Here is a 27937-nt window from a genome sequence, read left to right as displayed (position 1 = left end):
AGGAGGACTTTGATGTCAAAAGAAGCAATAATGGTCAAATCTGCACTTGAGCATCAGATGGTGGCAGAAAAGGGTTTTCAGGCGAGGACGCAGCAAGTGTATAAGTTCCGGGCTCGACTAGCATCAGCAGTTCTGTTTAATGTCATCTCTATTTTGTATTAAGTTGTCCGGAGACGACTTCTTTTCTTTTGGGGGGGATGATGTTGGCGGCAATATTGTACATGGAAATAAAACTAGTTAATTAAGTTGTAATTGGGTTGGTTAGTTGGCAACCGAGGGGTGGCAGTTGCGATGCGACGGTTGGCGCTCGCACCCCCTCGGTATCTTTATATACTTCTGAATGTAACTTGTGACGGGACAACAATTAGGAATGGAATAACATCTCTTATACTTGTCTGATATCTATGTCATATTTCTGCATTATGTGCTTTATGTTTTAAGTTATTCACCCGAGAGGGCAAACATTGAATACTATTCTTACTTGCTTGTTGGTGCATAAGACTGGGGAAAAGAATATGACCCATGGTGTAGTGCACAATGCACTGACAATCCTTTCATTGGGGATGCTCTAGGGCCAAGTGATAGTTAATCATTGTAGATGTGTCAGTCTCTCACTATGTATATGACGCACAGTGGAGCTATTCACTATGTATATGCGGTGTATGTGGAGCTACTCACTGCGTATATGTGAGTATGCTAAAGCTAACTATTGTTTGCCCTCTCGGGTGAATAACTTAAAGTACACAGATAAAGCACGTAATGCAGAATAATAATGCCATAGATATCAGATGCAATATATCATATGTTATTCCATTCATAAGTGTTCTACACAAGTTACATTCGGGAGTATATAAAGCTACCGAGGGGGTGCGAGCGCAACTGTCGCACCGCAACTGCCACCCCTCGGTTGCCAACTAACCAACACAATTACAACTTAATTAACTAGTTTTATTCCCGTGTACAATATTGCCGCCAACATCATCCCCCCCAAAATAATACTCATCTCCAGGCGACTGACAACAAAATGGAGAATACACAACCCAAAATCAAAAAAAACTAAGGGGGTGCAGAGGGCGTCCCTGATGAAGAAGGCGTCGATGGTGGTGTAGCGGTGGACGCCAAGCGCCCACGGAGCTCATACACTTGCTCCGTCCTCTTTAGATCTCGTTCCGCTACCATCTGCCACTCCATAGCGGTCTTTACCATATAGGCTGCCTCCAACACCTCCTTATCCTTCTTGTCCACACTCTCCAGTGCACTGACCAATCGAGTCTCCAACAGCTCCCTGGATGCCCTTTCCTCTTCCAACTATATCAGCAAGGCAGACTTCTCTACTACTAAAGTGTCCATCGCTGGCTGGGTCTGTGCCATGGTAGCCTCCAGCTCCTGAAACCTGATAGTCAGCTCCTCCCGAGCTGACACTGTTGCTACATGCAAGGCCTCAACTGTGGTTGTCATCTGTTGTGTCCTTCGAAGCTCAAGATAACCTTCGCGGAAGGTCTGCTCCACCACCCGCAACAATGACTGCATCCAGGTCTCGCCAACCCCTTCGGTGAGGCTCCAAGCCTCCAGCATTGCCTGGTTCTCTGTCTTAGGCCACTCGGCACACTCAAAACACCTCTCAAACTCCTCTCTGCATCCGGTGCGGGCAAAGTTCAATAGCCCCTCGATCCGCTCAACCATGGCGGCATCCGCCTGGAGTGTGGCAGATGACACAAGCCGCTGTGCTCTCAAAGTCATCTCGCCAATGAACTGCTCCAACTCTCCTGTACCCTGTTGTACTCCCCCAGGCACCTCCTCCTCTCTATAGGGACTGGTGACTACAATTGCAGGGGGTGCCGCAACCCTCTAAAGCGCCCTACTGCTCGGAGAACTCCCTTCCTCCAGATCAATGATATCCAAGGAATGCATGGTCCTGCCTAGAGATAAAGCAGCCTCCCCTGTTGGTGCCACAGGTGTAAGTTGGTAGCAGCTCAACCAGGCAGTGAGGTCATCATGAAGAGCGCCTGCTTCTGTCATTGCCTCCTGCATATAGCCTGGCAACCCTGGCACATCCTGTCCTGTCACATCCGGCACATCATGCACCCTGGAAGCCTCTGGCACATCGTGCACCATGGAAGCCTCTGCACTCACCACGGTCTCCACCCATGGTGGTGTCATCGCTATTGTCACCCGAGGCTGCCCGAAGCTAGGAACTGGCACCATGGTGACCACACTCACTGTCCCGAATGACCACGGCACCGCCAACTGACAAGTCTCCGGTGGTGTAAAGTGGACCTGCACCTGCAATGCTAAAATAGACCCTACTGTACCTGCCGATTCCACCACCTCCCTCAGCCCTTGCTCCTCATCGACCACTACCCGATGCGGCGACTCCTCCGTCTGTGACTCTGCCATGTCTTCGGTAAGTGCCTCCGTGGTTGGGGTCAGTCCCGGTGCTGCTACCTATTGCTGGATGGGGCCAAGTGCAACTAGCATGCGGCTCTGCCCAAATGCCGGAATAAAGGTGTCGGCCACTCCAAATGTCATCACAGGTGTGCCCATCGGTAGCAGGGGTGGGGCAAAAAGGACCCTCTCCTCCATCGCTGCTATCATCCTCCTCATCTTCCGCTTCTGAATCCTCTGTACTACTGGAATCCCTCCCGCTATCAGGTTCCCCTAAGGCCGTATCTATTGCCCGCTTGTGCTTCGCGGAAGAGTGCCCAATGTCCAAGTGTCTCCAATACATGATAGGAGGCTCACCCGCTGCCAACGGTCCCTGTGGTCGTACCTCTAACTCTACCTCCGGCACTGCTTCCCGCGTGGCCTCCAAGAACAACCCTATAGCATAGTGGGGCATATAGAACGTGCGATGCTGCATCGTCAAGAACTCATACATGCGCTCTGCTAGTAACGTGGCCCAATCATACACCATGCCATTCATCAACCCGTTCATGAGCATAATCTGAGGGAGGGCTATGTCCGACACCCTACCCGATCCTGTCAACCTGCTCTTAATGACATCCATAATGCACTGCCAGTGGCCCTCTGCAACAAAGGTCTTGCGGATTCCTTGTCCCTTCGTGGCATTCGCCACGCTGTCTAGCTCTGCTTTCGTCAAGTTCCTCGATATTAATTTAATCCAATACTCCTCCTCCCACTTCATCTTCTTAGCCTTCAGCTCTATTTTCCTGCCCTATCTGCCTGGAATGCCGAATACTCTGGTAAAGTCCACCGCTTTGAAGGATACGGTGACATCCCTCCCGAGATACTCGAAAGTACTCGTGCGTGTGTGTCTGTCGAAGGTGTCCACCATGAACCATAGGGCACCCTCATACTCGCAGATAGGAAACACGAGCATTCGAATAGCCCACTCCACTTCTGCCTTACGAAGGTTCTGCTTCACCAAATCATTGTCGGGTGTGTCCTGCCACCATTTCCGACATTCCGACCCATTCAGGCCTTCAAAGGTGATATTCTGCGGTGTTAACGTATTTTTTCCACTTATGGCCGCTTGTGGTGCTTTCTGCTTTTGCTTCTGTCGGGAGCTGGCATCCATAGTGTTGCCTGCAACACATACGCCTGACGATAAGACCTTGGTTTTGCTATCCATCTGGCTGCTACTGGAGGAAGCCTGCAACTGTTTTTTCCAACTTCGTTTCCCCGCTGACTCCATTAATTTCTGGTATAACTGATTTCTGGTTAAAAATCGTACGGTCGTTGGACACCTTCGTAACCACCTCCTTCTGTTGTGTATGGCTGCATTGCTGTGTCGGTTGGGCTGCGTGTCTTTCTTCGTGCGTGGCAAGCTGTGGGTTTCCTTCTCCATTTTTTTTCTTTCCCTTGCGTGGGCTGTGCTGCGGAACTGTGTTGCGGGGGTTTCTTTTTTTTTGTTTTTACTTTGTGTTGCGGGGCTTTTAAGTGCGGGTGTCCACCGCACGACAATGGTGTCCACCGTCGGTGTTGCCACCGCACGGTGGTCCCATCGCCGGTGTTGCCACCGTACGGTGGTTCCGCCGTGACTTTTAACTTCTTCTTTTTTTACTGTACGGTCCACTGTACGACCGAACGTTTTGTTTTTGTTTTTTTATAGACTGTCAAACATCTTGACTGGAGGGTCCAGGTTCCCTCTGTTCGTGATTAACCTTTAATTTTGACCCATTGACGGCGTCTGGTATCTCCTTCCCGTCCAGCGTCCACAACTTGATCGCCCCGTTGGCATTGACCTGGCGTACCTTGAAGGGCCCTAGCCATCGCACTTTAAATTTTCCTGGTTTGATTTCGTTCTTCCCGTTGAATTTCAACACTAATTGCCCAAGAGTAAACTTCATTCGTCGAAGATGCTTGTCGTGCCAGACCTTTCGTCTTTGTTGGGCTGCCTCTGTGGCCCATTGTGCCATCATTCTTTTTTCGTCCAACTTGATTAAGGCATACAGTCTCTCTCTCAGGCTCTCCATATCCCCGAGTTTGTTCTCTACCGCAATGCGAAGGCTTGGCACCATGAATTTTGCTGGCACCACCGCTTCCTGCCTGTACATGAGTTGGAACGGAGTCTGACCCGTGGTCACCTTGTAAGCGTTCTGTAGGCCCATAGTACAGAGGGTAACTTCTCCTCCCAATCTTCCTTTTCTACTCCGCAGGACTTGTAAATTACCGACACCAATATTTTGTTTGTGACCTCGGCCTGGCCATTGGCACGTGTGTAGTACGGGCTCAATAATGAGTGAAAAATCTTAAACTCTGAGGTTAACAGCCGTATGACATGGTTCACGAAGTGGCCCCCCCGGTCACTGGTCAACTGAATAGGTATACCATATCGCGTAATGATTTGTTCGTAAATAAATTTAGTCGTGCTTACTGCAGAGTTATCCAGGAGAGCCCTCGCCTCCACCCACTTAGTCAAGTATTCTGTCGCAACCACAATGTACCGGCACCGTCGTGTGCGGCTAGCCTTCAGAGGCCCTACAAAGTCGAGTCCCCATCGTTCGAAGAGTTCCTGTGCGTGCGATGGGTTGAGGGGCATGAAGTCCCGCTTCAGAAGTTTGCCTGCCCGTTGGCAAGTGTCGCACCCCACGACCCACTTCCTGGCGTCGTGATGTACAGTTGGCCACCACAGTCCTGCCAGAAGCACCTTGCGGGTTGTAGTGTCTAGGCCCATATGTCCAGCTGCGGGTCCTTCGTGTGCCTCCCTTAATACGCTCGAGACTTCTTCCTCCATGACACAACGCCTTAATACCTGGTCCGGCCCCATTTTGTAGAGTAACCCGTTGATGAGCAAAAAAGTCCTGCTCCTTAATACGAGCTTTCTTTGTTCCCCTGGAGGCATACCCTCCGAAAATCGGGACGTCGACAGGTACTCTCCAATCTTCTTGTACCACGAAGGAAGTACGGCTATTTGGAACAAGTGCTCATACGGAAAATCATCATTTACTCCCTCTGGAGGTTCCCCCGACTTAATCCGGGACAGTTGATCGCCTATGACATGACTTCGCCCTGGTCTTACCACAATTAAAAATGTGAACTCCTGTAGTAGCAATAGCCAATGGCTTATCCTCCCCTAGATAATAGGCTTGTTTACCAAGTACATGAGTGCCTGATGGTCTACGTAAAATGTGAACGGTGTAGCCAGCAGGTAATGACGGAATTTCTGTACGGCATAGACCATGCCGAGGGCTTTGCGTTCTGTGGTACTGTAGTTCTTTTCAGCCTTCGAGAGCAACCTGCTGGCAAAATAAACGGGGTGGTCCAACCCATATCCTCTTACCTAGGCTAATGTAGCCTCGATGGCATAGTTTGAGGCATCCACGTGAATGTGGAATTCCTTATACCAATTCGGGTATGCCAGTATGGGTGCTCCCATCAACCTTGTCTTCAGCTCTTCAAAGGCCTTGCTCTGTGGCTCTATCCAGATGTATGGTTCCCCTTTCCGTGTCAACTTATTGAACGGGTGGGACAGCTCAACGAAGTTCTTGATGAACCTCCTGTAGTACCCCACATGACCAAGGAAGGAGTTTATCCCCGTGACGTTCGTAGGAGGTTCCATTTCTACTATTAGCCGAATCTTGTCCGAGTCCGTTTTCAATCCTTCTTTACACACAATGTGTCCCAGCAATCTTCCCTGTGGTACCATAAATCTACATTTCTTCGGATTGAGGGCCAACCGTGCCCTCCGACATTTCTCTAGGCACTCCCCGAGGGTTTTTAGGTGGATGTCATGTCCGCTGTAAATAGACCAATCATCCAGGAAGGCTTTGAAGTTCCCCACCGACATCTTGTCGAAGATGTGCAAGATGATGCACTGAAAAGTGGGAGGTGCATTGCATAGACCGAAGGGCATTCGGTTGTATGCATACACACCGTCCTCCACCACGAAGGTTGTTTTCAACTTATCTTCCTCCGCGATGGATATCTGGTTGTACCCAGAGAACCCATCCATGAAGGAATAGATTTCATGTCCAGCTACTTCCTCCAAGATGCTGTCGGTGAAGGGTATGGGAAATGGGTCTTTAACAGTGACAGCGTTCAGGCACCGGAAGTCTACACAGATCTGGATCTGATTGGCCACTTTCTTGAGGGAAATCACAATGGGAGACACCCATTCACTTGTCTGAACTTTGAAGATTATGCCCACTTCCAACATCCACTCAATTTCGTCGTTCACCCGTGCAGCATAATTCTTGTTCATACGGTAAGGCCGCTTCCTTACCTGCTGGGCTCCTGGTACCAATGTTATTCGGTGTACACATAACTCTGGGGGCACGCCCTTCAGGTCCTTGTACGTCTATGCAAAGACATCCTTGTATTCCAGGAAAATTTTGAAGGCCACCACTTTCAGCACTGGATTCCAGTCATCTCCGACAAGGATGATCTTGGGGTCACTCGTCCCCCCGAGATTTGTCTCCTTTAAACTGGCTTCCTGATATTTAATGGGCTCCCCCTTCGGGAATTGGTGTGCCGGCGTCTCATTCACCGAGGCCTCCCCTTCCTTGTACTCGCCATATTCTGGGGGAAATATATCTGGTTCTTCCTCGATGCTCAATACATTGCACGCGGGTGTAAATAATTCATAATCTCCCATTTGCCAATTGAAGAGGCCATTCAAGGAGTCCCCGTCGTCCCCTGGGCATGCCTCCAATTCTAACACCCCTTCGTCACTAGGCTCCATGTGGCGTCCATCTCCTCCCTCCCCCAACTGGTCTCCCTCCGATTCCGAGTTGAAGAGGATGCCAACTCCTCACTCACCATCTGCGTACGGAGATCGATCACGTACTTCCTCCCCACCTTTTCCAAGGAAAGAGTATTCCGCTTCCAGTTATGGTTTGCTTTTGCTGCAATGAGCCACCCACGCCCGAGAATGGCGTCATATCCTTTCTGCTTCAGGGGAATTAATACGAAATCCAGTACGAATGGTTGCGTGCCAATCATCACTTGTTGGCCCATGAGGGTACCAAGGGGTTTAATCCCATGTTGATCTGCCCCTAGTAGCTTGAACGCGGGGGGCCACAACGTAGGCTTTCCCAGTTTTTTCCATGTGGCTTCTAGGAGCACATTTACTCCTAACCCTTCGTCCACAATAGTGTCTGTCAAGGTAGTCCCCAATATGCCCATTTCTACCACCACCGATTGGCGTCCGTTGTTGACTACCAACAACATGGGGTCGACCGTGGGGCTTAGGACCTCCCTTAATGCAGGGTCGGTTGTGGGGCTCGCGACCTCCCTCATTTTCACCTGTGAGGGTACAGAGTTTAAGATAGCCATTTTTAACTGCGGCATGGTCTCCAGGAGGTCTTGTATTCTCACGAGTACCTCCATCTGCAATATTTGCCGTAAGATTTCCTCTTCTCCCCTCGTTCGTGGCGGATTTGAGGTTTGGTGGCTGCTCTGTCCTTGTGCGGCCATTTCCTTTGTGATCTCGTCTCTTGCTTCCCGCACTCTCACTGTCTCCGTGTGGGGATTTGGGTATGCACCCTTTTTGGCCTGCGCCCTTGTGATTGCCAACACTTCTGCTTTCGTGGGTTCTATGTTTAGGAGGTTTACACCAGGTTTCAGGCAATTTGCATCCTAATGGTCGCCTGGCCCGCACCATCGACAGAGGTGCTGAGGGTTGGCTTCCTTTTTGCAATCGCGGGCGAAGTGTCCCCACTAATTGCAGGCCCTACACTGGATCATTGGTCGGCCCTTGGCGTCATACTGGATCCGGTTTCTATTATTGTTATTGTTGTTATTTCTTCCGCCGCTGCGTCTGTTATCCCGATATCCTCCAGATGATGTCGTCATGTTAGTTTGTTGGCCCGTACCCGCTGGTGCGGATGTCGTGGCCTGCTCCGTGAACAGCACCTGGTTCATTTGTGTACTTCGGGTTTTCTTGTTGTATGGGCACTCCTTGGTGGAGTGTCCCATCACTTGGCAAATCTCGCAGAATGCTTTCTTCGGGCAAGTACCCTTTGTATGCCCCTCCTCTTTGCACTTAGTGCACCATATGTCCCCTTCAGTCCGACCCGTGCTTCTCATTGTTTTGAACTCCCTCCTCATTCGCTCCATGTCTTTCTGGAGCGCTTGCACCCGCTTGCCAGCGTCGTCGTCGCTGCTGCTTTCCTGTGAAGAGTCACCCTCCTCGGATGAGCTATCCTCCTTTTGTTTCTTCGATGTCTTGGTCTCGCTCTCGAGATCCATCGCTCTATTGTATGCATCTTTGTATGATGTCGATGGGACAATTTTCATCTTCTTTCGGAGGGAGTGTTTCAGTCCCTCCACAAACCATCTCTTTTTCAACCCATCTGCTGGTTGACTCTCCATTTTTCCCAACAGTACCTTCAGCCGCCGACTATAGGCTCGGATAGTCTCGTTCCTGTTTTGCTTTGTTCCATAGATTTCGGCGACTATTTCGTTGTCATCTCTCAGGAGGCAGAACTCTATCCCAAACTCCTTCTTCAGGTCAGGCCATGTGCCGACTTTGGCCTTATCCATATCTGAGTACTAGTCTATGGCCACTCCCCTCAAGGTTGTTGGGAATTGTGTTACCCATTCGTCTTGATCGGTAACACCGTTTGCTGACCATATGGTTTCGCATGTTCGACAATGGCGGACAGGATCTTCCTTCCTGTTGTCATTGAACTTCGGTAGTTTTTGTTTACTCACCATTGATGGGGGTTGTCTCCCCTGAGGTGGCTGTGGCTGTGTCTGAGCCCCTGCGCCGCTCCCTCCGGCGCCCGTGGTGTGTCCTGGGGGTACGGTGTTTTGCCTGTCGTGTGTAGCACCTACAACCGTGTGGTTGTCCTCCCCTTCGTTCTCACCCGTGCCCACTCCTGGCTCCCTTTGGTGATCCTCACTTCATGGTGTAAGGGATAAGTTTCTAAACTGATCCCGAGTCTCCTCGACTAGATTCCGCCGTAACCTTGTTTCCTCCAGAAACTCTTCGTGGCTCCGCACCCTACGGTGTTCTGGTGACGCATAGAAATTTCCCTCGGCTTCCGCACCCTCCGTGACACCTCCTTGGTTCCCTTCGGGCCACCCTTCGGCAGGTCATCCTACGGCAAGTTGCCTCAGCCTCCGTCTGCGTTCTACTTGCTGTTCCAAAATTAAGGCCCTCTGTGCAGCCTCCCACTCGTCTATTTCTGCTTTTTTATTTCTATCTTTATTCAATAGGTTGGGCATTAAGTGTCGTACATTTCCATAATTCACAATACATAAACCAAAACACGTCTTTATTAATTCATTTAGTTGAATACAACTCGTGTCAATGACACTTTTATTTGAATATAGAAGATTCAAGGTTCAATTCCTTCCTGGCCTGGTGCCATCCCGTTCTGCTTCCCATCGGCTGCTATCTTCGTACTATTGAAGGATCTGTTGGTGTCGCTCTTCCTGGGCAATCTCCTCCAGGCAAGCTTGTTGTGCCAACGATGCCTGTGCAAGCAACCGGGGAAGATGGTTCATCAACCGATTTACTGCCAGGCTAACCTCCAGCGCTGTCCACACGACACTTGGTGAGATTTCTGCCTCCGTGGCCTGTCGTCGGATGTATGTCTCGATGGCTACCTGGAGCAAAATTGAAAATTCCCTCGTCGCAGTGTCTCCTCCATTGTAGAGCTCGGTTTGCGCGTTGTCGGCCTCTGGGTTTATCTCACCAACAGGTAGGCCCATCGTGTCCCTGCGCCATCCGCGTCTTCCGTTCCCGAGTACGTCTAGGCAACGGCGCCAAATGTTTGCCTCTCGGGCGAATAACTTAAAGTACACAAATAAGGCACGTAATGCAGAATAATAATGCCATAGATATCAGATGCAATGTATCAGATGTTATTCCATTCATAAGTGTTCTACACAAGTTACATTTGGGAGTATATAAAGATGCCGAGGGGTGCGAGCACCAACCGTCGCACCACAACTGCCACCCCTTGGTTGCCAACTAACCAGCACAATTACAACTTAATTAACTAGTTTTATTCTCGTGTACAATATTGCCGCCAACAACTATTGTGTATGTGTGATATGTATGAGCTAGTCATCTTGTGTATGCTTCATGTGTGCTTGAGTTGCTCTCCATGGGAATGGGAAATCTGAAATCATGAAAGGATATGACCCTTGTGTAATTGTGTATATTTGTACACTACTTGGTGGCAATTAGTTATTGGACTAAGTTTAACAAATAGTCTCGGTTTAAAGAGAAATCAAAGATCTCATACGAAAAAAGAAAATGAACTCCCTCTAACCTTCAACGGTGAACTACAAAGCCTCTGATTTCCCATGAGGGGATACATAGGCAAGGTCATCCAGAATGAACCCTCGAGGCATAGGTCTAAGTCTAAGAGGGACCCTATCTTCAAGAGCTTACTACCTTCGAATGTAAGCATCACTGGTGGCGTAGAGTTGTTGCCACCACGATGATTGAAGAAATTGTGAAGTTAACACTCCTAAGCTAGAACAAAGATGCTTGGTCAAATAAGTTGGTACTTGTTATGATTTAAATTAAAAAAATAGTAGCAACTAAGGAGCAGTAGTTACAAACAATTAGATGTCCAAGAAACATTTCAATAAGAAAAAAGAAAATAATTTTTTTCCTAGTTCAGAAATAGGCTTTGGGTGAAGGCCCTTGGGTTGATGTGTTAGCATCCTCCTCTCTGCTACTAAAATCATTTAGATGTGTTTGTATGGTTTGTGGGCTCCCTTGCTGATTCCTACCAATATACATGTAAGAAAGGTCATAGAATACATGACTACACATTTAAGATAGGTCGTCAAAGGATAAATCATGTATTACATACTAGTCATTGTTAAATATCTCACAAAAAATGAAAATATATAAATAATGCGGAACTGTGGAAACTCTCATTACTTTTGGTGTGGATTACTCCACATTGATAATAATCATGACACAAGGTAGGCATTATCAAGCATTACTGATATCAAAAGCTTTGTCAATCAAAAAGTAGGCTTTGCAATGAAAGCCCCTGAGTTATTGATGGTGTCTTCCGCTCTACCAGAAACATCACTTAAAGATGATTATGTGCTTTGTGGCTTGTGATAATTAATTTATTAACAATGTCCAAGAGGAAAAATATTAGAGATGAAATGATTACTCATAGAAAATACCATAAAAATACTATATTTCAATGATGTTTCACAGAAGCTATGATTACATAAAAATAATAAAGTGTTCTATCTGCACAGGTCATAAGCATGAGATAAGGAAGGCTTATAATTCATTACATGAACCAAAATCTTTGACAGTGAACAAGAAAGCTTTGGGGTTAAAGTCCACAGATTGGTTGATAATATCGTCTCCAGTATTGGCATTGCTTCGAGGTGCTCATGTGTTTTGTGGTCTCCTTTCCTTGTGGTCATTGGTATTATCAACGTGCATGAAACAAAGGCCAAAGACGAAATGACCACTGATTGGAAATGGATCATCGAAAGGTGACTTAAGCATAATATACTATACAGTTCAAATTTCTACAAAATTAAAACAGTTTGAAAACAACACTCAAACTAAAAGGGTTCATGGCATTATGTGATTTACCAAATGAATCGAGGAGATTTTTCTCTGGATAGAGATTGCATACCTGTCTTTTGAACCTTTTATTTCGATCTTTAAGCTTTTCACAAACCATCTTTAAGTCACAAGTCACATTAAACATATCTTCTGCATCTGGATGAAACTGATGGAACAGGCTTTTCTCACCCATACCCAACTTCATATCTGAGAACATGAAGAGTCCTAATAAAGTTAAACTGAAACAACAAGCAAAAAGAAACTAACCTTAAGACTGTATAATCCTCATCTATGACTGTTGAGAAGCTCACGTCCCATTTTTCCGTATTTAAATTTACATAATAATTGTCCAAATTTTTTATTTTCATAGTACGCAGTTTTCTTCTCCACAAAAATCTTGTTTGTAATACATACCCTTAAGAATTATCATCAAAATCCACTTCATTTCAAAGGTATTTGTTTTGCTGATAAGCTCTTGAAGAACCGTTGTCTTCTCCTCCCTGCCATAATATTTTCTTGAGAAAAAGCTGTTGCTTTCATGAAAATGGTTGCCCTTTTTATAGAAAATTCTAGATCTTTTTAACATAAGAAATTAAAAATAAATTGCAATCATACAAAGTACAAAAGTCAATTACACATGACAAGAAAGCAACTACACTGTCTAGAATATTAGTATAAATGAAGTACAATGGGATATTTATCAGTGTCTACTAATAAACAATATTGTGAACAGCCGTATGACCAGTTTATGAATTAACGATGACAGGATATCGCATGCAACTTTGTAGTTTCATTCCTTGTAAGATTTAGTTGATACCATCTTTCAGATCATAAACTCAATACCTTAAGAGGTGAAAATTTTGGTTTCAATCCAATATGATTTTATTGCCAGAAATTTTGTGGTCTAAAGTTTGTAAACATGTAATTTCCTTTTTAAACTGTATTTTTTTTTTTTTTTCTGAAAACAATTTTTTATACCATAATTTTTTCTTCTTTTCTGAAAACAATAACAGATCTCTTCAATTTTTATTATTAGATATGTCCAGTGACTTCAGTCCACTGCCACTTCTTTAGACTTAGCATAAGTTGTTAAGGTGTCTAATGTAAAAATGTTGTTCATTATGTGCATTCAAGCATCTTTAAAATACTGAGTAGCTTAAGCACAGGTTTTGATGGTTCAAAAATAGGCATGTACATGAGAGATAGCATCTATGTTGAATAGTATGATGTTTGATTTGATCATAAAGCTTCATTAACAATTAGAATATATTTCAAGTTTAGATTATAGAATACAAGAAGATTTCAATACTAGATATGCTCCCTATCAATGTCATGAAATGCACTTCATTTACCTTCATATACAGCAAAAGAAAAATACCGAAATGCTTCAAGGAAAGTATGAAACAAGCTTGGTTACTACCTAAGTGGAATAGCATTAGCAATTACCCCACACCTGTAGGTGACCAACTTCTGATCACAAAGGAGAAATGACAATTTGAAGAAAATCAAGAATTCACCCTACAAAATCATTTTACTTCTGTATTCATGAAGAACAGCTAAATAAAGATTTGTTACAAAGAATTTAATTTCTAACCACTCTTACAGATTTCTTAGCACTTATTCCTATTCTATGGCTTCTCATAAAAGGGCCAAGACATTTTAGACTGTCTATAGGTTAAGACTATTGGAGTGCTGTTGGATCAAAGAACTCCTCTGCTTCTTGCCATGGGATATTTCAGCTATCAATAAATCATAGGATCTCTCAAATTTGGGTTGGGAAAATTGAAATACGTCATAAAGTAAATAAGAAAGACATTTAAAGGTGCATACTGCTTTCATGCTCATACACCTTGCCCCATTGATATCTCTGTCTCTATTCATTTGCCTTCCTCAGCTTTGTCATTTTATCCATGTTGCTTAAGAGATTATTATGGCTTTGAGAAATTAAAATGCAAACAGGAAATTGATCAGACTGCTGTATCTGCATGTTCTCCAAATACTTTTTCCCTTCAAAATCTGTACGATGAGAAAGGGATGTAAAAATAAAAAGCGCTTGGAAATCTTTGTCTATAAGCAACTGCAGTATCTACTGATTCTCCCTGCTATATTCAATAGAGATGAGTGGATGAGACTGAAACCCTTCCTGAATTTCCACATATTCTCACCCATTTGAATCTATGATTATGTCAAGTGTTAATATCAAAAAGGAAAATGATCATTTGTGTGACTATAGGCTATTTCACAAGGTTCAAGTTATGTTCATGTTCAGCAACAATAAAATTCGGATGAATTTTGACAAGATGAAAAAAAACAAAAATAAATCGTGATTGAGTTCGCATTATATAAATTTGATTTTTTTAAATATAAATAATAAATCCACAAAAATGCCAATGTTGGCATGGTGTGATGGTAAAGTTGTAGTACTGTTCTTCTTGCCATCAACGTTCAAACCCCATTGGGGTGTAATTGTTGAATGGTTATACTAGGGACAAGGTCCCCAGTTTGTGTCCTCACCGGCTTATAGCTCAAGACCAAAAGTGTTTACCCCTCTTTTTTTTAAACTATAAATAAATAAAACACTATTATGTTAAATTTGAATACATTATAACAAATTTAAGAGCATTATAATATAATTTATGTTTTAAATTTTGATTTGAATAATATTACTATATAAATATTAAATATATTAAATAATAAACATATTATATTTTAAATATTTTAAAAATTTTAATTGAGGCATTGGATGGGAGAGAAGCCAAGCAACACAAGTTATGATTCTCGAAATATTGGTAAGAACTGCATCTATTCCTCATCGAATCTATCTCCTCCCACGGAGATGGTTGAGATGGTATAGTGAAGGATTTCCCACACTGAAGATAGGGAGAGGGCGCCCAACAAGAAGGCCCAAGATCCAAATTGAGGAATGCCCTGAGCATATTAAGTTGGGAAAATAATCATGTCAAATTCTATTAAAAAACAAAACCAAATCTCAAACTTTCAATCACTTGAAGATTCTCAAGCTCTCCCAAAATGTCTGAACTTGCAGGCTCAAGCAATCTGTAATGTCCCCTTTCTGGATGTGGAGTCAACTAGGAAGGAAGATTAATACATCCGTTTCAGGAAGACATTAAACCAGATCAAAGTTACTTGTCTGTGTATCCAATATTTAATCAGATGAACCATCCATAATGCGATTAAGTCTTTGCCACAGGAGGATCCGTTCATAGTAGCACTATTCATTGTTATCGACTTCTACTTAACAGTATTATCGCCGATGTTCACGAGAGGATCAAACCGATGCCAAGAGGTTATCTTAACTAATCGATAACAATCGGATTTTGTTGAAGAGGATGTGATTAGGGTCAATAAGAGGACATGTCCCTATAATCCAAGAGACATGTCTAGTCGACTATGAAGGTAATTGCAATCACTTCTTCCACAACGGGCATCATCGGGGAAAAAAGGAAAGGAAAGCAACAGCAAGAATGGCAGATGTATGCAGGTTCATCGCATAAGTCAAAAGGAGGAAAGATCAAACACTATATTCTATCATAGCATAACCATTACATTGAATTGCAAATCGAAGAAGATCATTCAGAGGTAGCGGGTTCATCCATAGTCATCAGAAGCTGAATACTTCTCAGAGAAGTGTATCTCAATATTCAGAACGGGTGCACAGAGACATTCAAATTCAGACCTCAACATCAAATTTGCCTAAGAACATTATATAGAATCTGTACAGAAAGAGTCTTTTTAATATATTATTATAAATATACAGTAATATTTATTATTCGCATAGTCTCCTCAAGCAGCATTCTGGAAATAACTCTTATTTAATATCTTCCAAACCAAGCCATTAGAAACTCCAGGACCATTAATACTTCAAAATTATTAAGAAATCAGAGGAGCCTTACCAGGGACATTACACAATCGCCATGTTACACCCAGAGACTCACTTTTTTACATATATTTTAATATTAAAAAACTAAGCCCTATTTCATAAAAAAAAAATTAGGGCAAATTACAGCAAGTTTTTAGGTGTTCTTTTAAGTCCCCTAAATTTTGAACTTCATAGCGGAAACTTGGCAAACCCTATGACTTAGACTATATGGTTGGGAAACTTTGTTGCCCTTTTCTTGTTTAAGCCCCTTTTCCTTTATCTCACACCACATGCAATACATAATGTTTGGATTCTTTAAAAAGAAGTTTGGTTACACCGATTGCATGTAAGTGATTCATTTTCCAACCAAGGGTTACCAATAGAGCCTTAAAATTTTAGGGATGTAAGTGATTAATTTTCCAACCAAGGGTTTCCAACCTCTAGCATGATATTGAACATTCAAGTGGGCTGTGTTTAGCTGTAACGAAACAGTTTTGCAGTGACAACTGAATGATTTTGTCTTGCATAACAAATACATGAACTCTTGCGTATTGTCTCCTTAAAAAATTGCTGATTAGAATGGATTTTGTCACTTGAATGTGCTAAATGATCCTGTCAAAGTTTCTCAAACTAATTTCATTCCATTTTTTACAATCTTTTTGCTTACAGGATTATTCCTTTAAGCTATGTTACCAAATTAGTCAAGGGAACCTCCAAATCCAAGTCTGGGTTCCAGTCCTCATCCCCTATGGAGTTGTGAAAGTCTTGGTCCTCCAAAATGGATCCAAAATTGGCTAAACTCACTCTACAACGGACCCAAGCAAATCAAGGCACATTCGGTAACACCTATATAGAACCCAAGTCAAACCCAACAAAAATTTGACTACTCTCAAAAAGAAACAAGATATTATCACATCCGATGTAAGTGATTGAGAATGCTTATATTAATAATTGTGTGGGCTTTATGCAACAATGTTTTGATTCACAGTCTATGATCCATCAAGGATCTTTTAGTTCCTTTTTTTTAACCTCCTAGGTTGATTATTCAACTTGAAAACATGAGCCCTAACCCTAAAAGTGGTGTCTAGAACACTTTGAAACACTAAAACAAACTTATTTTACTTCATTTTGAAAGAATAAGGCACAAGTAAACACACTTACTAAACTTTCACTCTTATTTGCTATTACACAAAGAGACTTAAAGATTAATCATTGAAGGTTTATTGGTATCCGATTTTTTTGTCTCATTTTTGCCCTCTTCTACTCTAATGGTATGCATTTTTGCCTTTGATTTCCCATTATTGATAACCAATTAGAGATACCTTAATTTGGTCATTGTGTTTTTAATACTTTTGTTCGGGATCCTCTTAACTCCCACTTTAGCTGGACACCAGAGTTGAAATTCAAACAGTGGCCAAGTCAAGAAGGTGGTCTGAGGTTCCATAGGAACTAGAAACCTCCACCAAGTTCATGTTCCCATTATAAGCTCTAACAATAGAAGTGAAGAAGGAAAGGGTGAACACAAACAAAAGTGGTTGGGGGAAAGGGAGGAAACCAAGGCATGTGTCGAGCCCCAAGCCCAACCCCGATAGGCAGAGTTTGGTAGAGTTGTGGACTTTCTAATGCCTCTTTTTGTTGTGCAGTAGGAGTAAAGCCTAACACCCAACACAATGTGACGGATGGTTGTAATGTAAAACCCTTAGAGACAACTTAAGAGGAGATCTTACCAATTGAGCTGGTCAACTGAAAATTAAAACAAAAGCCCGCCTAAGGTTATTTGAAAATTTTAACTCAAAACATCTTATGTAACCCATCGATTAATATTAGTACATTCAACCAAATCTAGATTTTTGCTTAAAACCCAGCCAAATCTTTATCATAACATAAGATAGAAATATAAAGGGATATGGAAAATGTTAAAAAAAAAAAATTGATACATACAATATCTAGTGAAAATAGGGAGGTTTTTAATTCAGGCTATGATTTGGGAGGGGTTGACAAGAAAGGAGTTAGGGCAATATTTTTTGAAAATTGGGGGATTATTTAACATGCCACGAACACACGTGATACAACCCAAGTTCACTAAGTGAAGCCCCCGTGGCAGAGTCGTACTTCCATCCTCGCTCATGGAGTTGTGACAAGAAACCAAAGTCAATGAAACTTGTCAAAGGCATATCCTCCTTCACCTTTGGAGACATGATTTTGTGTGGTCTAAAAGATTATTATTGCAAGGTTATTTCGGTATGAAGGCTATATAATTGATGGGCATTGTTGGTATGACCTAGTGTGAAGATTCAGGGTCTGTTCACTTGGGTTTGAGGGCAGCTTACAGCTCCAAAAGAGGCACCTAGCTGATTAATAACCTAGGCTACATATTACAAGTGTGAAAAATACATTGTGGTTAAGATATGAATTTAAGGACAAGATCGCCCTATTTGTTCCAGTGCCACCTAGTTGTCATGACTAATAATGTCTATCGGAAAATTTCTGAGCCTATTTTGTTGTCAATTTGAGGCCAATTGATGTCTGTTGGGAAGGTTTGGTGCAAGACATATCTTGGAAGCATGTTGATGACTGATTTGGAGGATTATTCTTGATGTTTGGGACTATATCAGTCAAATTCCAGCCCTATCAATACTCAGTTCAGTATATCAGTCCAGTGGCAACTAATTCTTTGGGTTTTTCAACAGTGTTGGGTGATTGTGGTGGTGTCCTACACCATTTACTCTAGCTGGGAGGTGACTTATGTGTGTGGATTGGTGAGTATTGAAGTTTTTTAATGCAGTCATACCCTGTAAACAACTACATCAGACCTGAAACTATCCTTCCATTCCAGTTTGAGGTACTTCATGACAATTACACTTGTTAAATCACTTTGACGTAATAAAAACTGCATCCATAAGCATTTATTCCCCAATGAAATCTTGCACAGTGGTGTTTTGCCATTGAAACATTATATCAGAATTTTGTGACAGTTTATCTTTCATTGCATGTTCATTTGCTTGGCTCTTGTTGTGGTTTCCTTTGGTGAAATTTCAAAAAAACAAATAGGGATGGTCATTACAATGGCATACGCCCGAAAGAGAGGTTTGGCAGGGGTTTAAGTTTTTTAATGCCTCTGTCATGCTACAAACCAATTGCCCAGATCTCAATAGTTCCTTTGTCAGGACTCCTAATATCTTTAATGCCAAGTCTTTCTGGGCACCGATAGAGGAAAATGGAGGACCCACAATGGCTAGCAATAAACAACAGAAGATAAAGGCGACTAAGTGAGGTGAGAAAAAGAGTTAGGGAAACAATCAAGAGCATATGTACACCCAAAAACACATTTTCATGTGCCTACCTCTCTTCTCTGTGCCTCATCAATGCTGCTGCTACCTTCTCATCTTCCCTTTCTGAAGACCTAGGGTTCCATAGATGAGTTTAAAATGCATTCCACAGTTTTCCAGAGAATTTGCAAGCACCCAATACTCATTTTATTATTTGCCGATCCTTTTTTGTCATGCAACACCTCCAGGGCACGTTCTCCAACAAATTTCACAAGGGATTTTATCCTTTCCTTCACCAAATTCATCAATGAGCCATATTGCAAAAGCATGATGAATGCCTTTAAATACAAGAACATGGCAATAAATCATGCAAACATGTGTTTAGTTGGGAATTGGCTCATAACAACTAGTGATTTAGGCAGGAGTTGACCAGTTTTGAATTTGAATTTTGGAATTTTAGGTGTCAGATCCATTACCACAAGATCATTCCCACACTCACAGGATTGACCAAAGAAAAGGAAATGACAATATCAAGGCAAATATTGAATGTATAGATATAAGTGGCAATAATGGGCACAATAAGTGTCAAATATGTGGGAATATATATGGATATTGATATGATGGAACCAAGTGCAAGAGAATGTGTAAATGGGGAAGTGTAACAGCATGGGGAGTCTAAGACTCTGCCGTTCATCAATGTGTAATTATATTAAGATTTTCCAAAAAACCAAAGAAAAGAAAGAGGAATCAGTATCAAGGCATATTTATGATGTCAAGTTACATATCAGTAATTATAGAATTCACACATTGACCATGGTTAACAGGCAATATGTGAAAAATATTAATGGGTATTACAGAAGGTGTGTGTAATATGGATTAAACAATATATTATTAATGTTTGATAAAGCTCTCAACGTATACTGCTTCATACACTATGGATTAAACAATATATTATTAATGTTTGATAAAGCTCTCAACGTATACTGCTTCATACACAATATATGTTGTGGAAGTGACATGAATGAAGTTGAGAACTCAAGGGACAAGAATTGCACTTCATACTCAAATTCTAAATCCTTACTCTTTATGGTATGATGCTTTGAGGAACTAACTTAAGCACCTTGTGTCCATAACTATGTGATTAAAAGGTGTAATCTCATGGTGAAAATGAATTAAACTATTGGGAATGCTTGCCACGAGAGGAGATTCTTAAATATAGCTGCCCACACAGCTATCCCACAAGCATAGGTTAAAGTTTAAACCATAGGAGTCTAGGACAACTCTTTTCTCAGTTAACATGTAGCTTTAGTTAATTAGTTATGTTTGCATCACATTCCAGCTTATTGACAGAGTTCTATTTTTGAAAATCATTGGGGTGGCCTCCTCAATAGATTTTCTTTTGTTCTTTCAAATCAGAAATATAATCTGTTTGTTCCAGAGTTACCAAAATATTTTATTAATCATGCTTTTGTGAATCAATCACAATTTTAATAAATGTCCCAATTTTTATTTTTAAAATTAATAATAGACAGGTGCATTAATAGGAAAAATTGCTGACCTCCTCCTCATTCTTGGTCACGGTTTCTAATTTTTTCCTTAATAAATCTTTTTGGATTGTTTGTCAATTCATGTCCTTTAAAACCTTGATACTATTGTTTAGTCTAAGATGCATATCACCATAAGCCAGTCAGAGACACAATATGCATAAACCCCTCAATATTAAGAAAATGTTGCTAATTAGAATGTGTATTACTTTGTGGGAATCTGTGATACACATTTCATGTTTGCCTTCCAAATCGTTAAGTAGTTGGAAGACCTTTAAACGTTCAGTATCAAGTTCACAAGCTCTCATCCTAAGCATTTTGGCAGAATTCTGTATAAGAAAATATAAACGTTTATGTTTAATGTAGTGATTGAAATATAACAAGCTCTCGCTACTAGTTTGTTTCAATCAAAAAAATGAGGCTCAGCAGAATATAGCCAGTAGATTATATCAACCTTCAGTTCTTTGTTATAAAGACACTTAAAACTATCAACATAGCTCACATTAATTTCCCACTTGAAGTAGATAGAAGATGGCAAGGCTGCTTAAATAATACAAAGTCAAACCATGATAATTAATTCAATTATATGTTCCACTGATTCCAAAATTGGAGCATCAATTTAGTCATTACAAATTACATAGCATGATAAAAGACAGATCATCAATGCACCTGCTTTCAACTGCTTCCAATCGGTCAAGAAGATCATTTACATCCTTAATCTTTAGGCCACCAGACATTACTCTTTGCCTTTGATGCAAAACCTGAATTAACAACAAATTTTCTTCAGTTAGTTTAGGCTGAAAATGTACAGATACGCAAATTCTATTGACAAGAATTTCAAGAATGGCACTTTTAAATGTTATCATCCCTTGATTCCCCACTCACAGGGGAAGTAACATGTTACACTATGCATCTCCTACACTGGGCCAATTTACCCATGCACAAATATGAAAGAATAATAGCTTCAGAAAAGTCAAGAATTCAAGCCTTGAAGTTTAGGGTTTATAATCATTGATCCCAATAAGAGAAAAGTACGCCAGCTGTAGAAACAAATACTCAATATCAATGTTTTATCAGCCTTGAATGGTAGGATAGCATAATGTCCCCACTTTGAAATAGAATTTAATGATAAATAATAATAATAAAATTAAAATTTTAAAGAATATAATTAAATATAATTAAGATTTAATTAAGTTAATGAATGGTCAAAAGACATAAAATGAAAAGTTGTGACTCCCTCAAACATGAGATATTAAAGGGCGAAGAGAACCTCATTTGAGGGAAGATAATTTGGTAATCAAAGTGCAGATCTGATTGTGAAGGTTGAATCCCTTCCAAAGGGCAGAAATAATGAAGAGCTGCACTCTTTCAAAGGGGCTAATGGTGAAAGGATGTGTCTCTTGCCAAAGGGCATACATGATGAAGAGGTGTGACCTCTCCCTCACATTGAGAGATATAAAGGAAAGTTATCAAAGCATCTAGGGACATCACCAGGGAATAAAATCAGATCAGATCAGAACTGTTATTAAGTTACAGGCAGTAACATCCTTGTTCTTGGTGCCATGCATGTGGATGTGCTTAATATGTATGCTTAATATATGACGCCTGATAATGTTCTTATGCAGAATTTAATAGTAATAAAAATATAGACTGCAATATGTATGACAGTGCAATAATGTTTTTCTATGACTAATTGTTCATATGACGATTAAGTAAATTATATGATGGAGTTTATAATACCTTTCAATCTCACCATCCAATTATGGAGGGAGAATACAAGGAAGCAAGAGCACTAGGCTCCAGTACGTACGCCAACCACGAGTATGGGCCAAGAGGCCATGTTGACGAGGTCCTTGGTGCTCTTGGGCTTGTTGGAGAGGGATAGACTGGAGGCGCCTTGTGTGATTCTCCTTGAGCTCCATAATGGAGACAGGTGTAGGGAGAGAAAGGGTTGTTGAATCCTTCATATAAACTGGGAAATATATAAACAATGTTGAATATATGATCTATCATAACATAATGGAAATGTTGACCAACCAGTTGTGCAGGTACCAGTTAAGCTTTAGTTGACGATAGTGTCCCTCTATTTTATTTACTATGCAATAAACTTGTGATTTTAGGTCCGAATATAAGAGGGCCCCATTAGGGGACATTACAGATAGCACATGGTTTGAACTTTGACCTATGAACCTATAGATTTTTTAATGTTTTTTATCATAAGAATTTAAACATGTGACATCTCTTTTGAGGCAGTACTTCTCATCACCTACTGTTGCTTTTTGGTATATCATCCTCTGTTTAAGTACTTTATAATTTATAAGCAAATACATTTTAATCTTATGAACAAGAAAGTCAAGACTCAACCGAATTCCTAATTCCATAACTAAAAATCTGAGGTCTCAAAGCACAAAAAGCTCACATATTTGTAAAGGTTGCAAAAAATGGACAAACACGTCCTTAGAACAACCCTTGTTTGTTGTAGTGCCACTTTTCACCCCTATTAAATCTGCTATAGCTCCCCTAAAACCTACCTAGATATGATTGTCCTTTTTAAGTTAAAGAAATGTAGGGTTTGTTGTATGCAAACGAGAATTTTTGTATTATGTTCAGTTTCAAACTAAAACCTTATCATTTCTTGATTGTGAATAGTAGTTAAAGTTTCATCATGATTGTCAATGTTGTTTTTGTCATCTCACATCTACATCTTTACAAGGCCAATGAAAGGAGCTTTCCAATGTATATGGTGAAGCAAAGATCAAAGCTTGCACAACAGTAAAATGACAAATAATTATCAAGGCATGAAAATTTGTTTCTCAATGAAGTGGAGCATGTTTCATAATACAGTGACAAGTTTTCAAAAAAGTTATGCTTCAGGCTAAGCACTCTATGGAAGCAATAGAGCCTGTTCTCTTTGAGAACTAGTAGTGCCATGACAATAATGAAAGCAAAAAAGTTTTTCTGAACTTTTACAAGAATCTGTTTTCTACAGAGGACAATAATACAAATTGCCTCCAAGCCCAAGACATGTGTGAGAAGATGATTCCTAATTAATTTGATCCTGAGATGGCTAAGGAAGTGGGTAGAGATATATCAAATGACAAGATTACTAAAGCCATCCTATCATTTCAAAATGGTAAATCCCTTGTAGAGGGTTACCAGTTGAATTCTATAAAGCCAACATGGAATGGGTGGTAGAGGATCTGTATGAAGTTTACACCATCCTTTTGATCTACTTCCAATACCATCTTCAATTTTGATCAGCCATGTCCATGCCATGCTTATCTGGAACAAAACCCTAATTAGGGTTTTACCTTGCTTTTTGCACTTGGAGACATAATTTTTTAATTTTGAGGACATGGGCACTAATCATATGGCTTAAGGAGTGGTCTTCTAGAACAAAACCCCAATTAGGGTTTTTACCCTACTTTTTAAACTTGGAGACCAAATTTTTCAATTCTGACAACATGGGTAGTGATAATATGACCTAAGGAACAAAACCCTAATCCTACTTTCAAAAAAGCAAAAAAAAGCAAAAAAGCAAAAAGCAAGCCAAAAAAAACTGCTTCCCAGATTGGGTTCAAAGTGCCAAAAAAAAACTTTCTAAATTTAGAAAAAAAGCAAAAAAGCAAAAATTCCTAAAAATAGAAAGTTGTCAAAAATGATCCAAAGCAATTGCGATCCTCGTCCTTCAGACCTTCTAAGCACTTTGACAACATTCAAACATGGATCTGAGCATGATTTCTCTATTTGGCTCGGGATGACTTCAAAACTCTCAGAGACAATGGATCTATGAAACTGCAGAGCTAGGACAGAACCCTAAAAAGCAAAAAAAAATAGGGGATCCCCATTTGTGATGGGGCAATGTGTGAAATAGGTCACAACAATCTGGTGAATAGCTTGGTTGGGGCTTTGATGATATGACCACCTAGCTCACAAATTTGTAACTGTTAAATTTAGAACCAGAAAGATAAACTTAGAAAACTGAGACAAGAATTTCTCACAAGAACACTAAGACACAAGAACTTATCCTGGGAAAACCCTCCACCTGAGGGTGAAAAACCCAACCACACAAAAATAGACTTTATTAATCAACACAAATCTGATTCAGTTCTAATATACTTCACAAGCAATGATTGTTACAGCTTTAACAATCAATAAAATAACCTTCTAAAAGTGACTACCACCATTCCTCCGATATGAACTCCTTATACAATATGTAGAAATAGCACTACAAACATACACACGAAGATAGAAGAAAAACTCAACCAAATCACGGAAGCTGCAAAGATAGCTTTCTTCTACTCTGACACAGAAAGACGTTGAAGAATATATATTCAATTGACTGTAGAGGAAGAACCAGATATAGACAAACAAAAAATCCTAACTCCAATCTCGAATAATAGCTGAGATAAATAGAGAGGAAGACTTGAACTTTACGCACCCACGGCTCTTAAGTAACACATGAAAGAAAAGAGCACGACTAGACATAACTCCCGCCGGAAGAATACCAAAGGCTATGCGCTAAGAATTATTGTTAGTTACACCACCGACAAGAGAAACCGGAGAACGCTGCCAGCTCACACGCAAGATGGTGACGAGGAATAAGGAAGCTCATACAATACCAGCTCGAACTCGTAGAAGTCAAAATCGCAGAATGAATACGATGAGCTAAATTTGAAAGGCACGATATCAGCAAGAAGAATATTCAACCATCATAGGAAATAAATGAAATCTCCTACAGCTATATCATTAACAGTAACCAGACTTCTCTTTTTTGGTAAACAATTTACAATTTAAAAAACAAAAAAAGTTATGCTTCCCAACTTAGTGGTGTGCACTTTTAAGAAGGTTAAAAAGTTTGCAACAAACAAAAAAAGCTAGGATGGGGGGATTTCGGGATAGGGCGATGTGTTTCGGGGACAGATTTTCTGAGGCCATTTTTGGGGACAGCAGGGGATGGCAAAGGGGACAGCTATATAAATCAACGAAAAATTTAAAAATATAGGAAATTTTCAAATATTCATATGATAACATTGATAAGGCATTCATCATATTGACATATACATCATAGAATCCTTAAAACACAACAATAGAGTCCACATGAGAGTCAAACAAATTAATATTTAAATTCAATTGCTTCCATAATTCATTGTCAATGTGTATATGATAAAAAATTGAAAAATACTATATTCACAATCCAGGTATCTTTGAAACGTTTAGCAACGATTGGCAATAGGCCAAGAAATAAAATCTGCCATTTTGTGCATGTTATTGAATATTCATTAGTCATCTTTAACTATCAATTGAATCAGTTGTAAGTCAATCCTACATTGCACAACATGGATACACATGATTTTATAAGCCAATTCAACTTCTTTAGAGGATTGTTTTGACGCATTATATGCTTGTATTTACCTTAAAGATCTTTAGCATGGATGCTCCACATGGAGCCATCCAAATGCCTAAGATATCCAAAACATAAAACAAAAAGATTGGTAACAACCATTTATTCTGATAAAAATACTTGTCATTAAATAGTCCAAAACTATTACAGTGCAAGCTTTTTAACCTGCTAGAAAATCCATCTTTCATTCAACAAACTTGGTACAGAAGATTAAACAGCAATCATTGAAGACAATCATCAATACTTGGAATCTCAAATAGATTGTATTTAGTTGTAACTCCAACCCCAAAGTATCTGGTTCCTTGACTACATATTGTTGCATTTAACATGCAATGTTTATATTATAGACAGAACAACTTCACTTCAGCAAGTTATTCACAGATGTGAATGGAATAAAAATAGAGCTCCCCAGTTTATCACATGCCACACAACTTAAACAATGAAATGAAAACGCAACTTAAACAATGAAATGAAAGAACAAGATAATAAGATAATTAGTCATGAGATAAATAAATCAAGATCACCATTCTGATGTTGATGGCAAGGGGATGGCCAGTCATCCTCAGGATGGTCAATCGTCCTCGAAACGGTTGGTGAAAGTCTCAAACATCGCCAACACATCCCTGGGACAACCGGTCGTGCCCACGCCCATTGCCTTGCCATCTTGCCATCCCAGAAATGTTTCCAATGTTTTTTCAAATTTTGGGGAGATGGCTAGGAAACGTCCCTAAGCCATCCCCACGTCCCCAATGCATGTACGTTGGAAAAAATCACGGGGACATGTCCTTGTGTACCCCTAAAAAAATGTGTAAGCATATACAAGGGCACAGACCTCACAGTGAACAATCAAAATTTGTAAAAAAACAAAACAATAATTCGTTTTGTAAGAGCACATGCCTCACCAAATGCAAATATATGTTTTCAAAATTGCAAAGACAATCCACGATCACACATCATTTCAAAGGTAAACAAAGTTTGAATATGCTAAAAGTTGTAGGGCTATGGTCAAGCACACTCCCTTCAAGGAGCTAACCAGATTTTCGACAAATTAAAGTTTTCATTCATGTACAAGGGCATGTATCATCGAAAGAGCTCACAGATTTCAGGTGAAATTTGCCCTGACAAGGTAATTATCTAAAAATCTAAAACTCCCATTGATTGATGGGTCTTTTGTTGGTTTTCCATCTTCAAAGAATCTCGTTTTATGATTTTCACCTCTTATATGGTATTTTTCAGCTCTGATTAAAAAACAGTGATTGGCAAAGTTCTCAACCTTTAAAAATCTACATAGAACAATGATTTCAGTCTCTCATACATCAGATTTTCAAATATATCCAACAGCGATTGAATGCTTTCGTGAGGTTTCTGATTTCAGACATATGTCAATAAGATTGGGACAACACTATAAGTGCCTAAAAAGGGATTGTTGAGAACACAGTTATATTGAGAGGGGGGTGAATCCGTATAACAAACTTTTACTTTTTCAACTTAATATTATAAGCAAATAACTTTATCTCAAAACATATTCATTGCATACTAACATTCACATTAGATCTAACTATTATGAACACAAGATATATACGTGGAAACCCTTATGGAAGAAAACAATGGCAAAATAGCTTCCTTATATACAAGAAACTCTTTTACAAATTCGTAGGTATCGACCCACTAGAGGCAACAACCCCTCATTCTGTTTGTGAGACACTTTCCCACTAGAGGCACCAACCCCTCATTCAAATTTCCACCTTTTAATGGATGATGGATGATCCTCAATTTAGCATAACTCTCTTCCACAAAACTGCTACATTATCTTCTACCAATCTGCTATAATCTCTTCATAAATCTGTCATAATTTCTTCTTCAAAATCTGTT

General features: G+C 40.6%; 1 protein-coding gene across 5 annotated transcripts in view; it reads right to left on the bottom strand.

Annotated features, from left to right (window-relative positions):
- The window catches only part of LOC131034286 (DNA ligase 4), a 308263-nt gene that overhangs the window by 223868 nt on the left and 56458 nt on the right, over positions 1-27937 (bottom strand). For all 5 annotated transcript variants that reach the window (XR_009103768.2, XR_009103769.2, XM_057965753.2 and 2 more), the window contains exons 2-4: positions 21331-21422; positions 12383-12468; positions 12039-12175 (exon numbers count right to left, since the gene is read on the bottom strand). Coding sequence is in view for 3 of the 5 variants with exons in the window: in XM_057965753.2 (XP_057821736.2) it covers positions 12039-12175; positions 12383-12468; positions 21331-21422 (315 nt within the window). In the remaining 2 variants the exon portion in view is untranslated. The remainder of the gene's footprint in view (positions 1-12038; positions 12176-12382; positions 12469-21330; positions 21423-27937) is intronic.

The sequence above is a fragment of the Cryptomeria japonica genome, chromosome 5, assembly GCF_030272615.1.
Source record: "Cryptomeria japonica chromosome 5, Sugi_1.0, whole genome shotgun sequence".
Classification (NCBI taxonomy): domain Eukaryota; kingdom Viridiplantae; phylum Streptophyta; class Pinopsida; order Cupressales; family Cupressaceae; genus Cryptomeria; species Cryptomeria japonica.
Note: the sequence above shows the minus strand (reverse complement) of the source record. Positions and strands in the feature narration are given on the sequence as shown.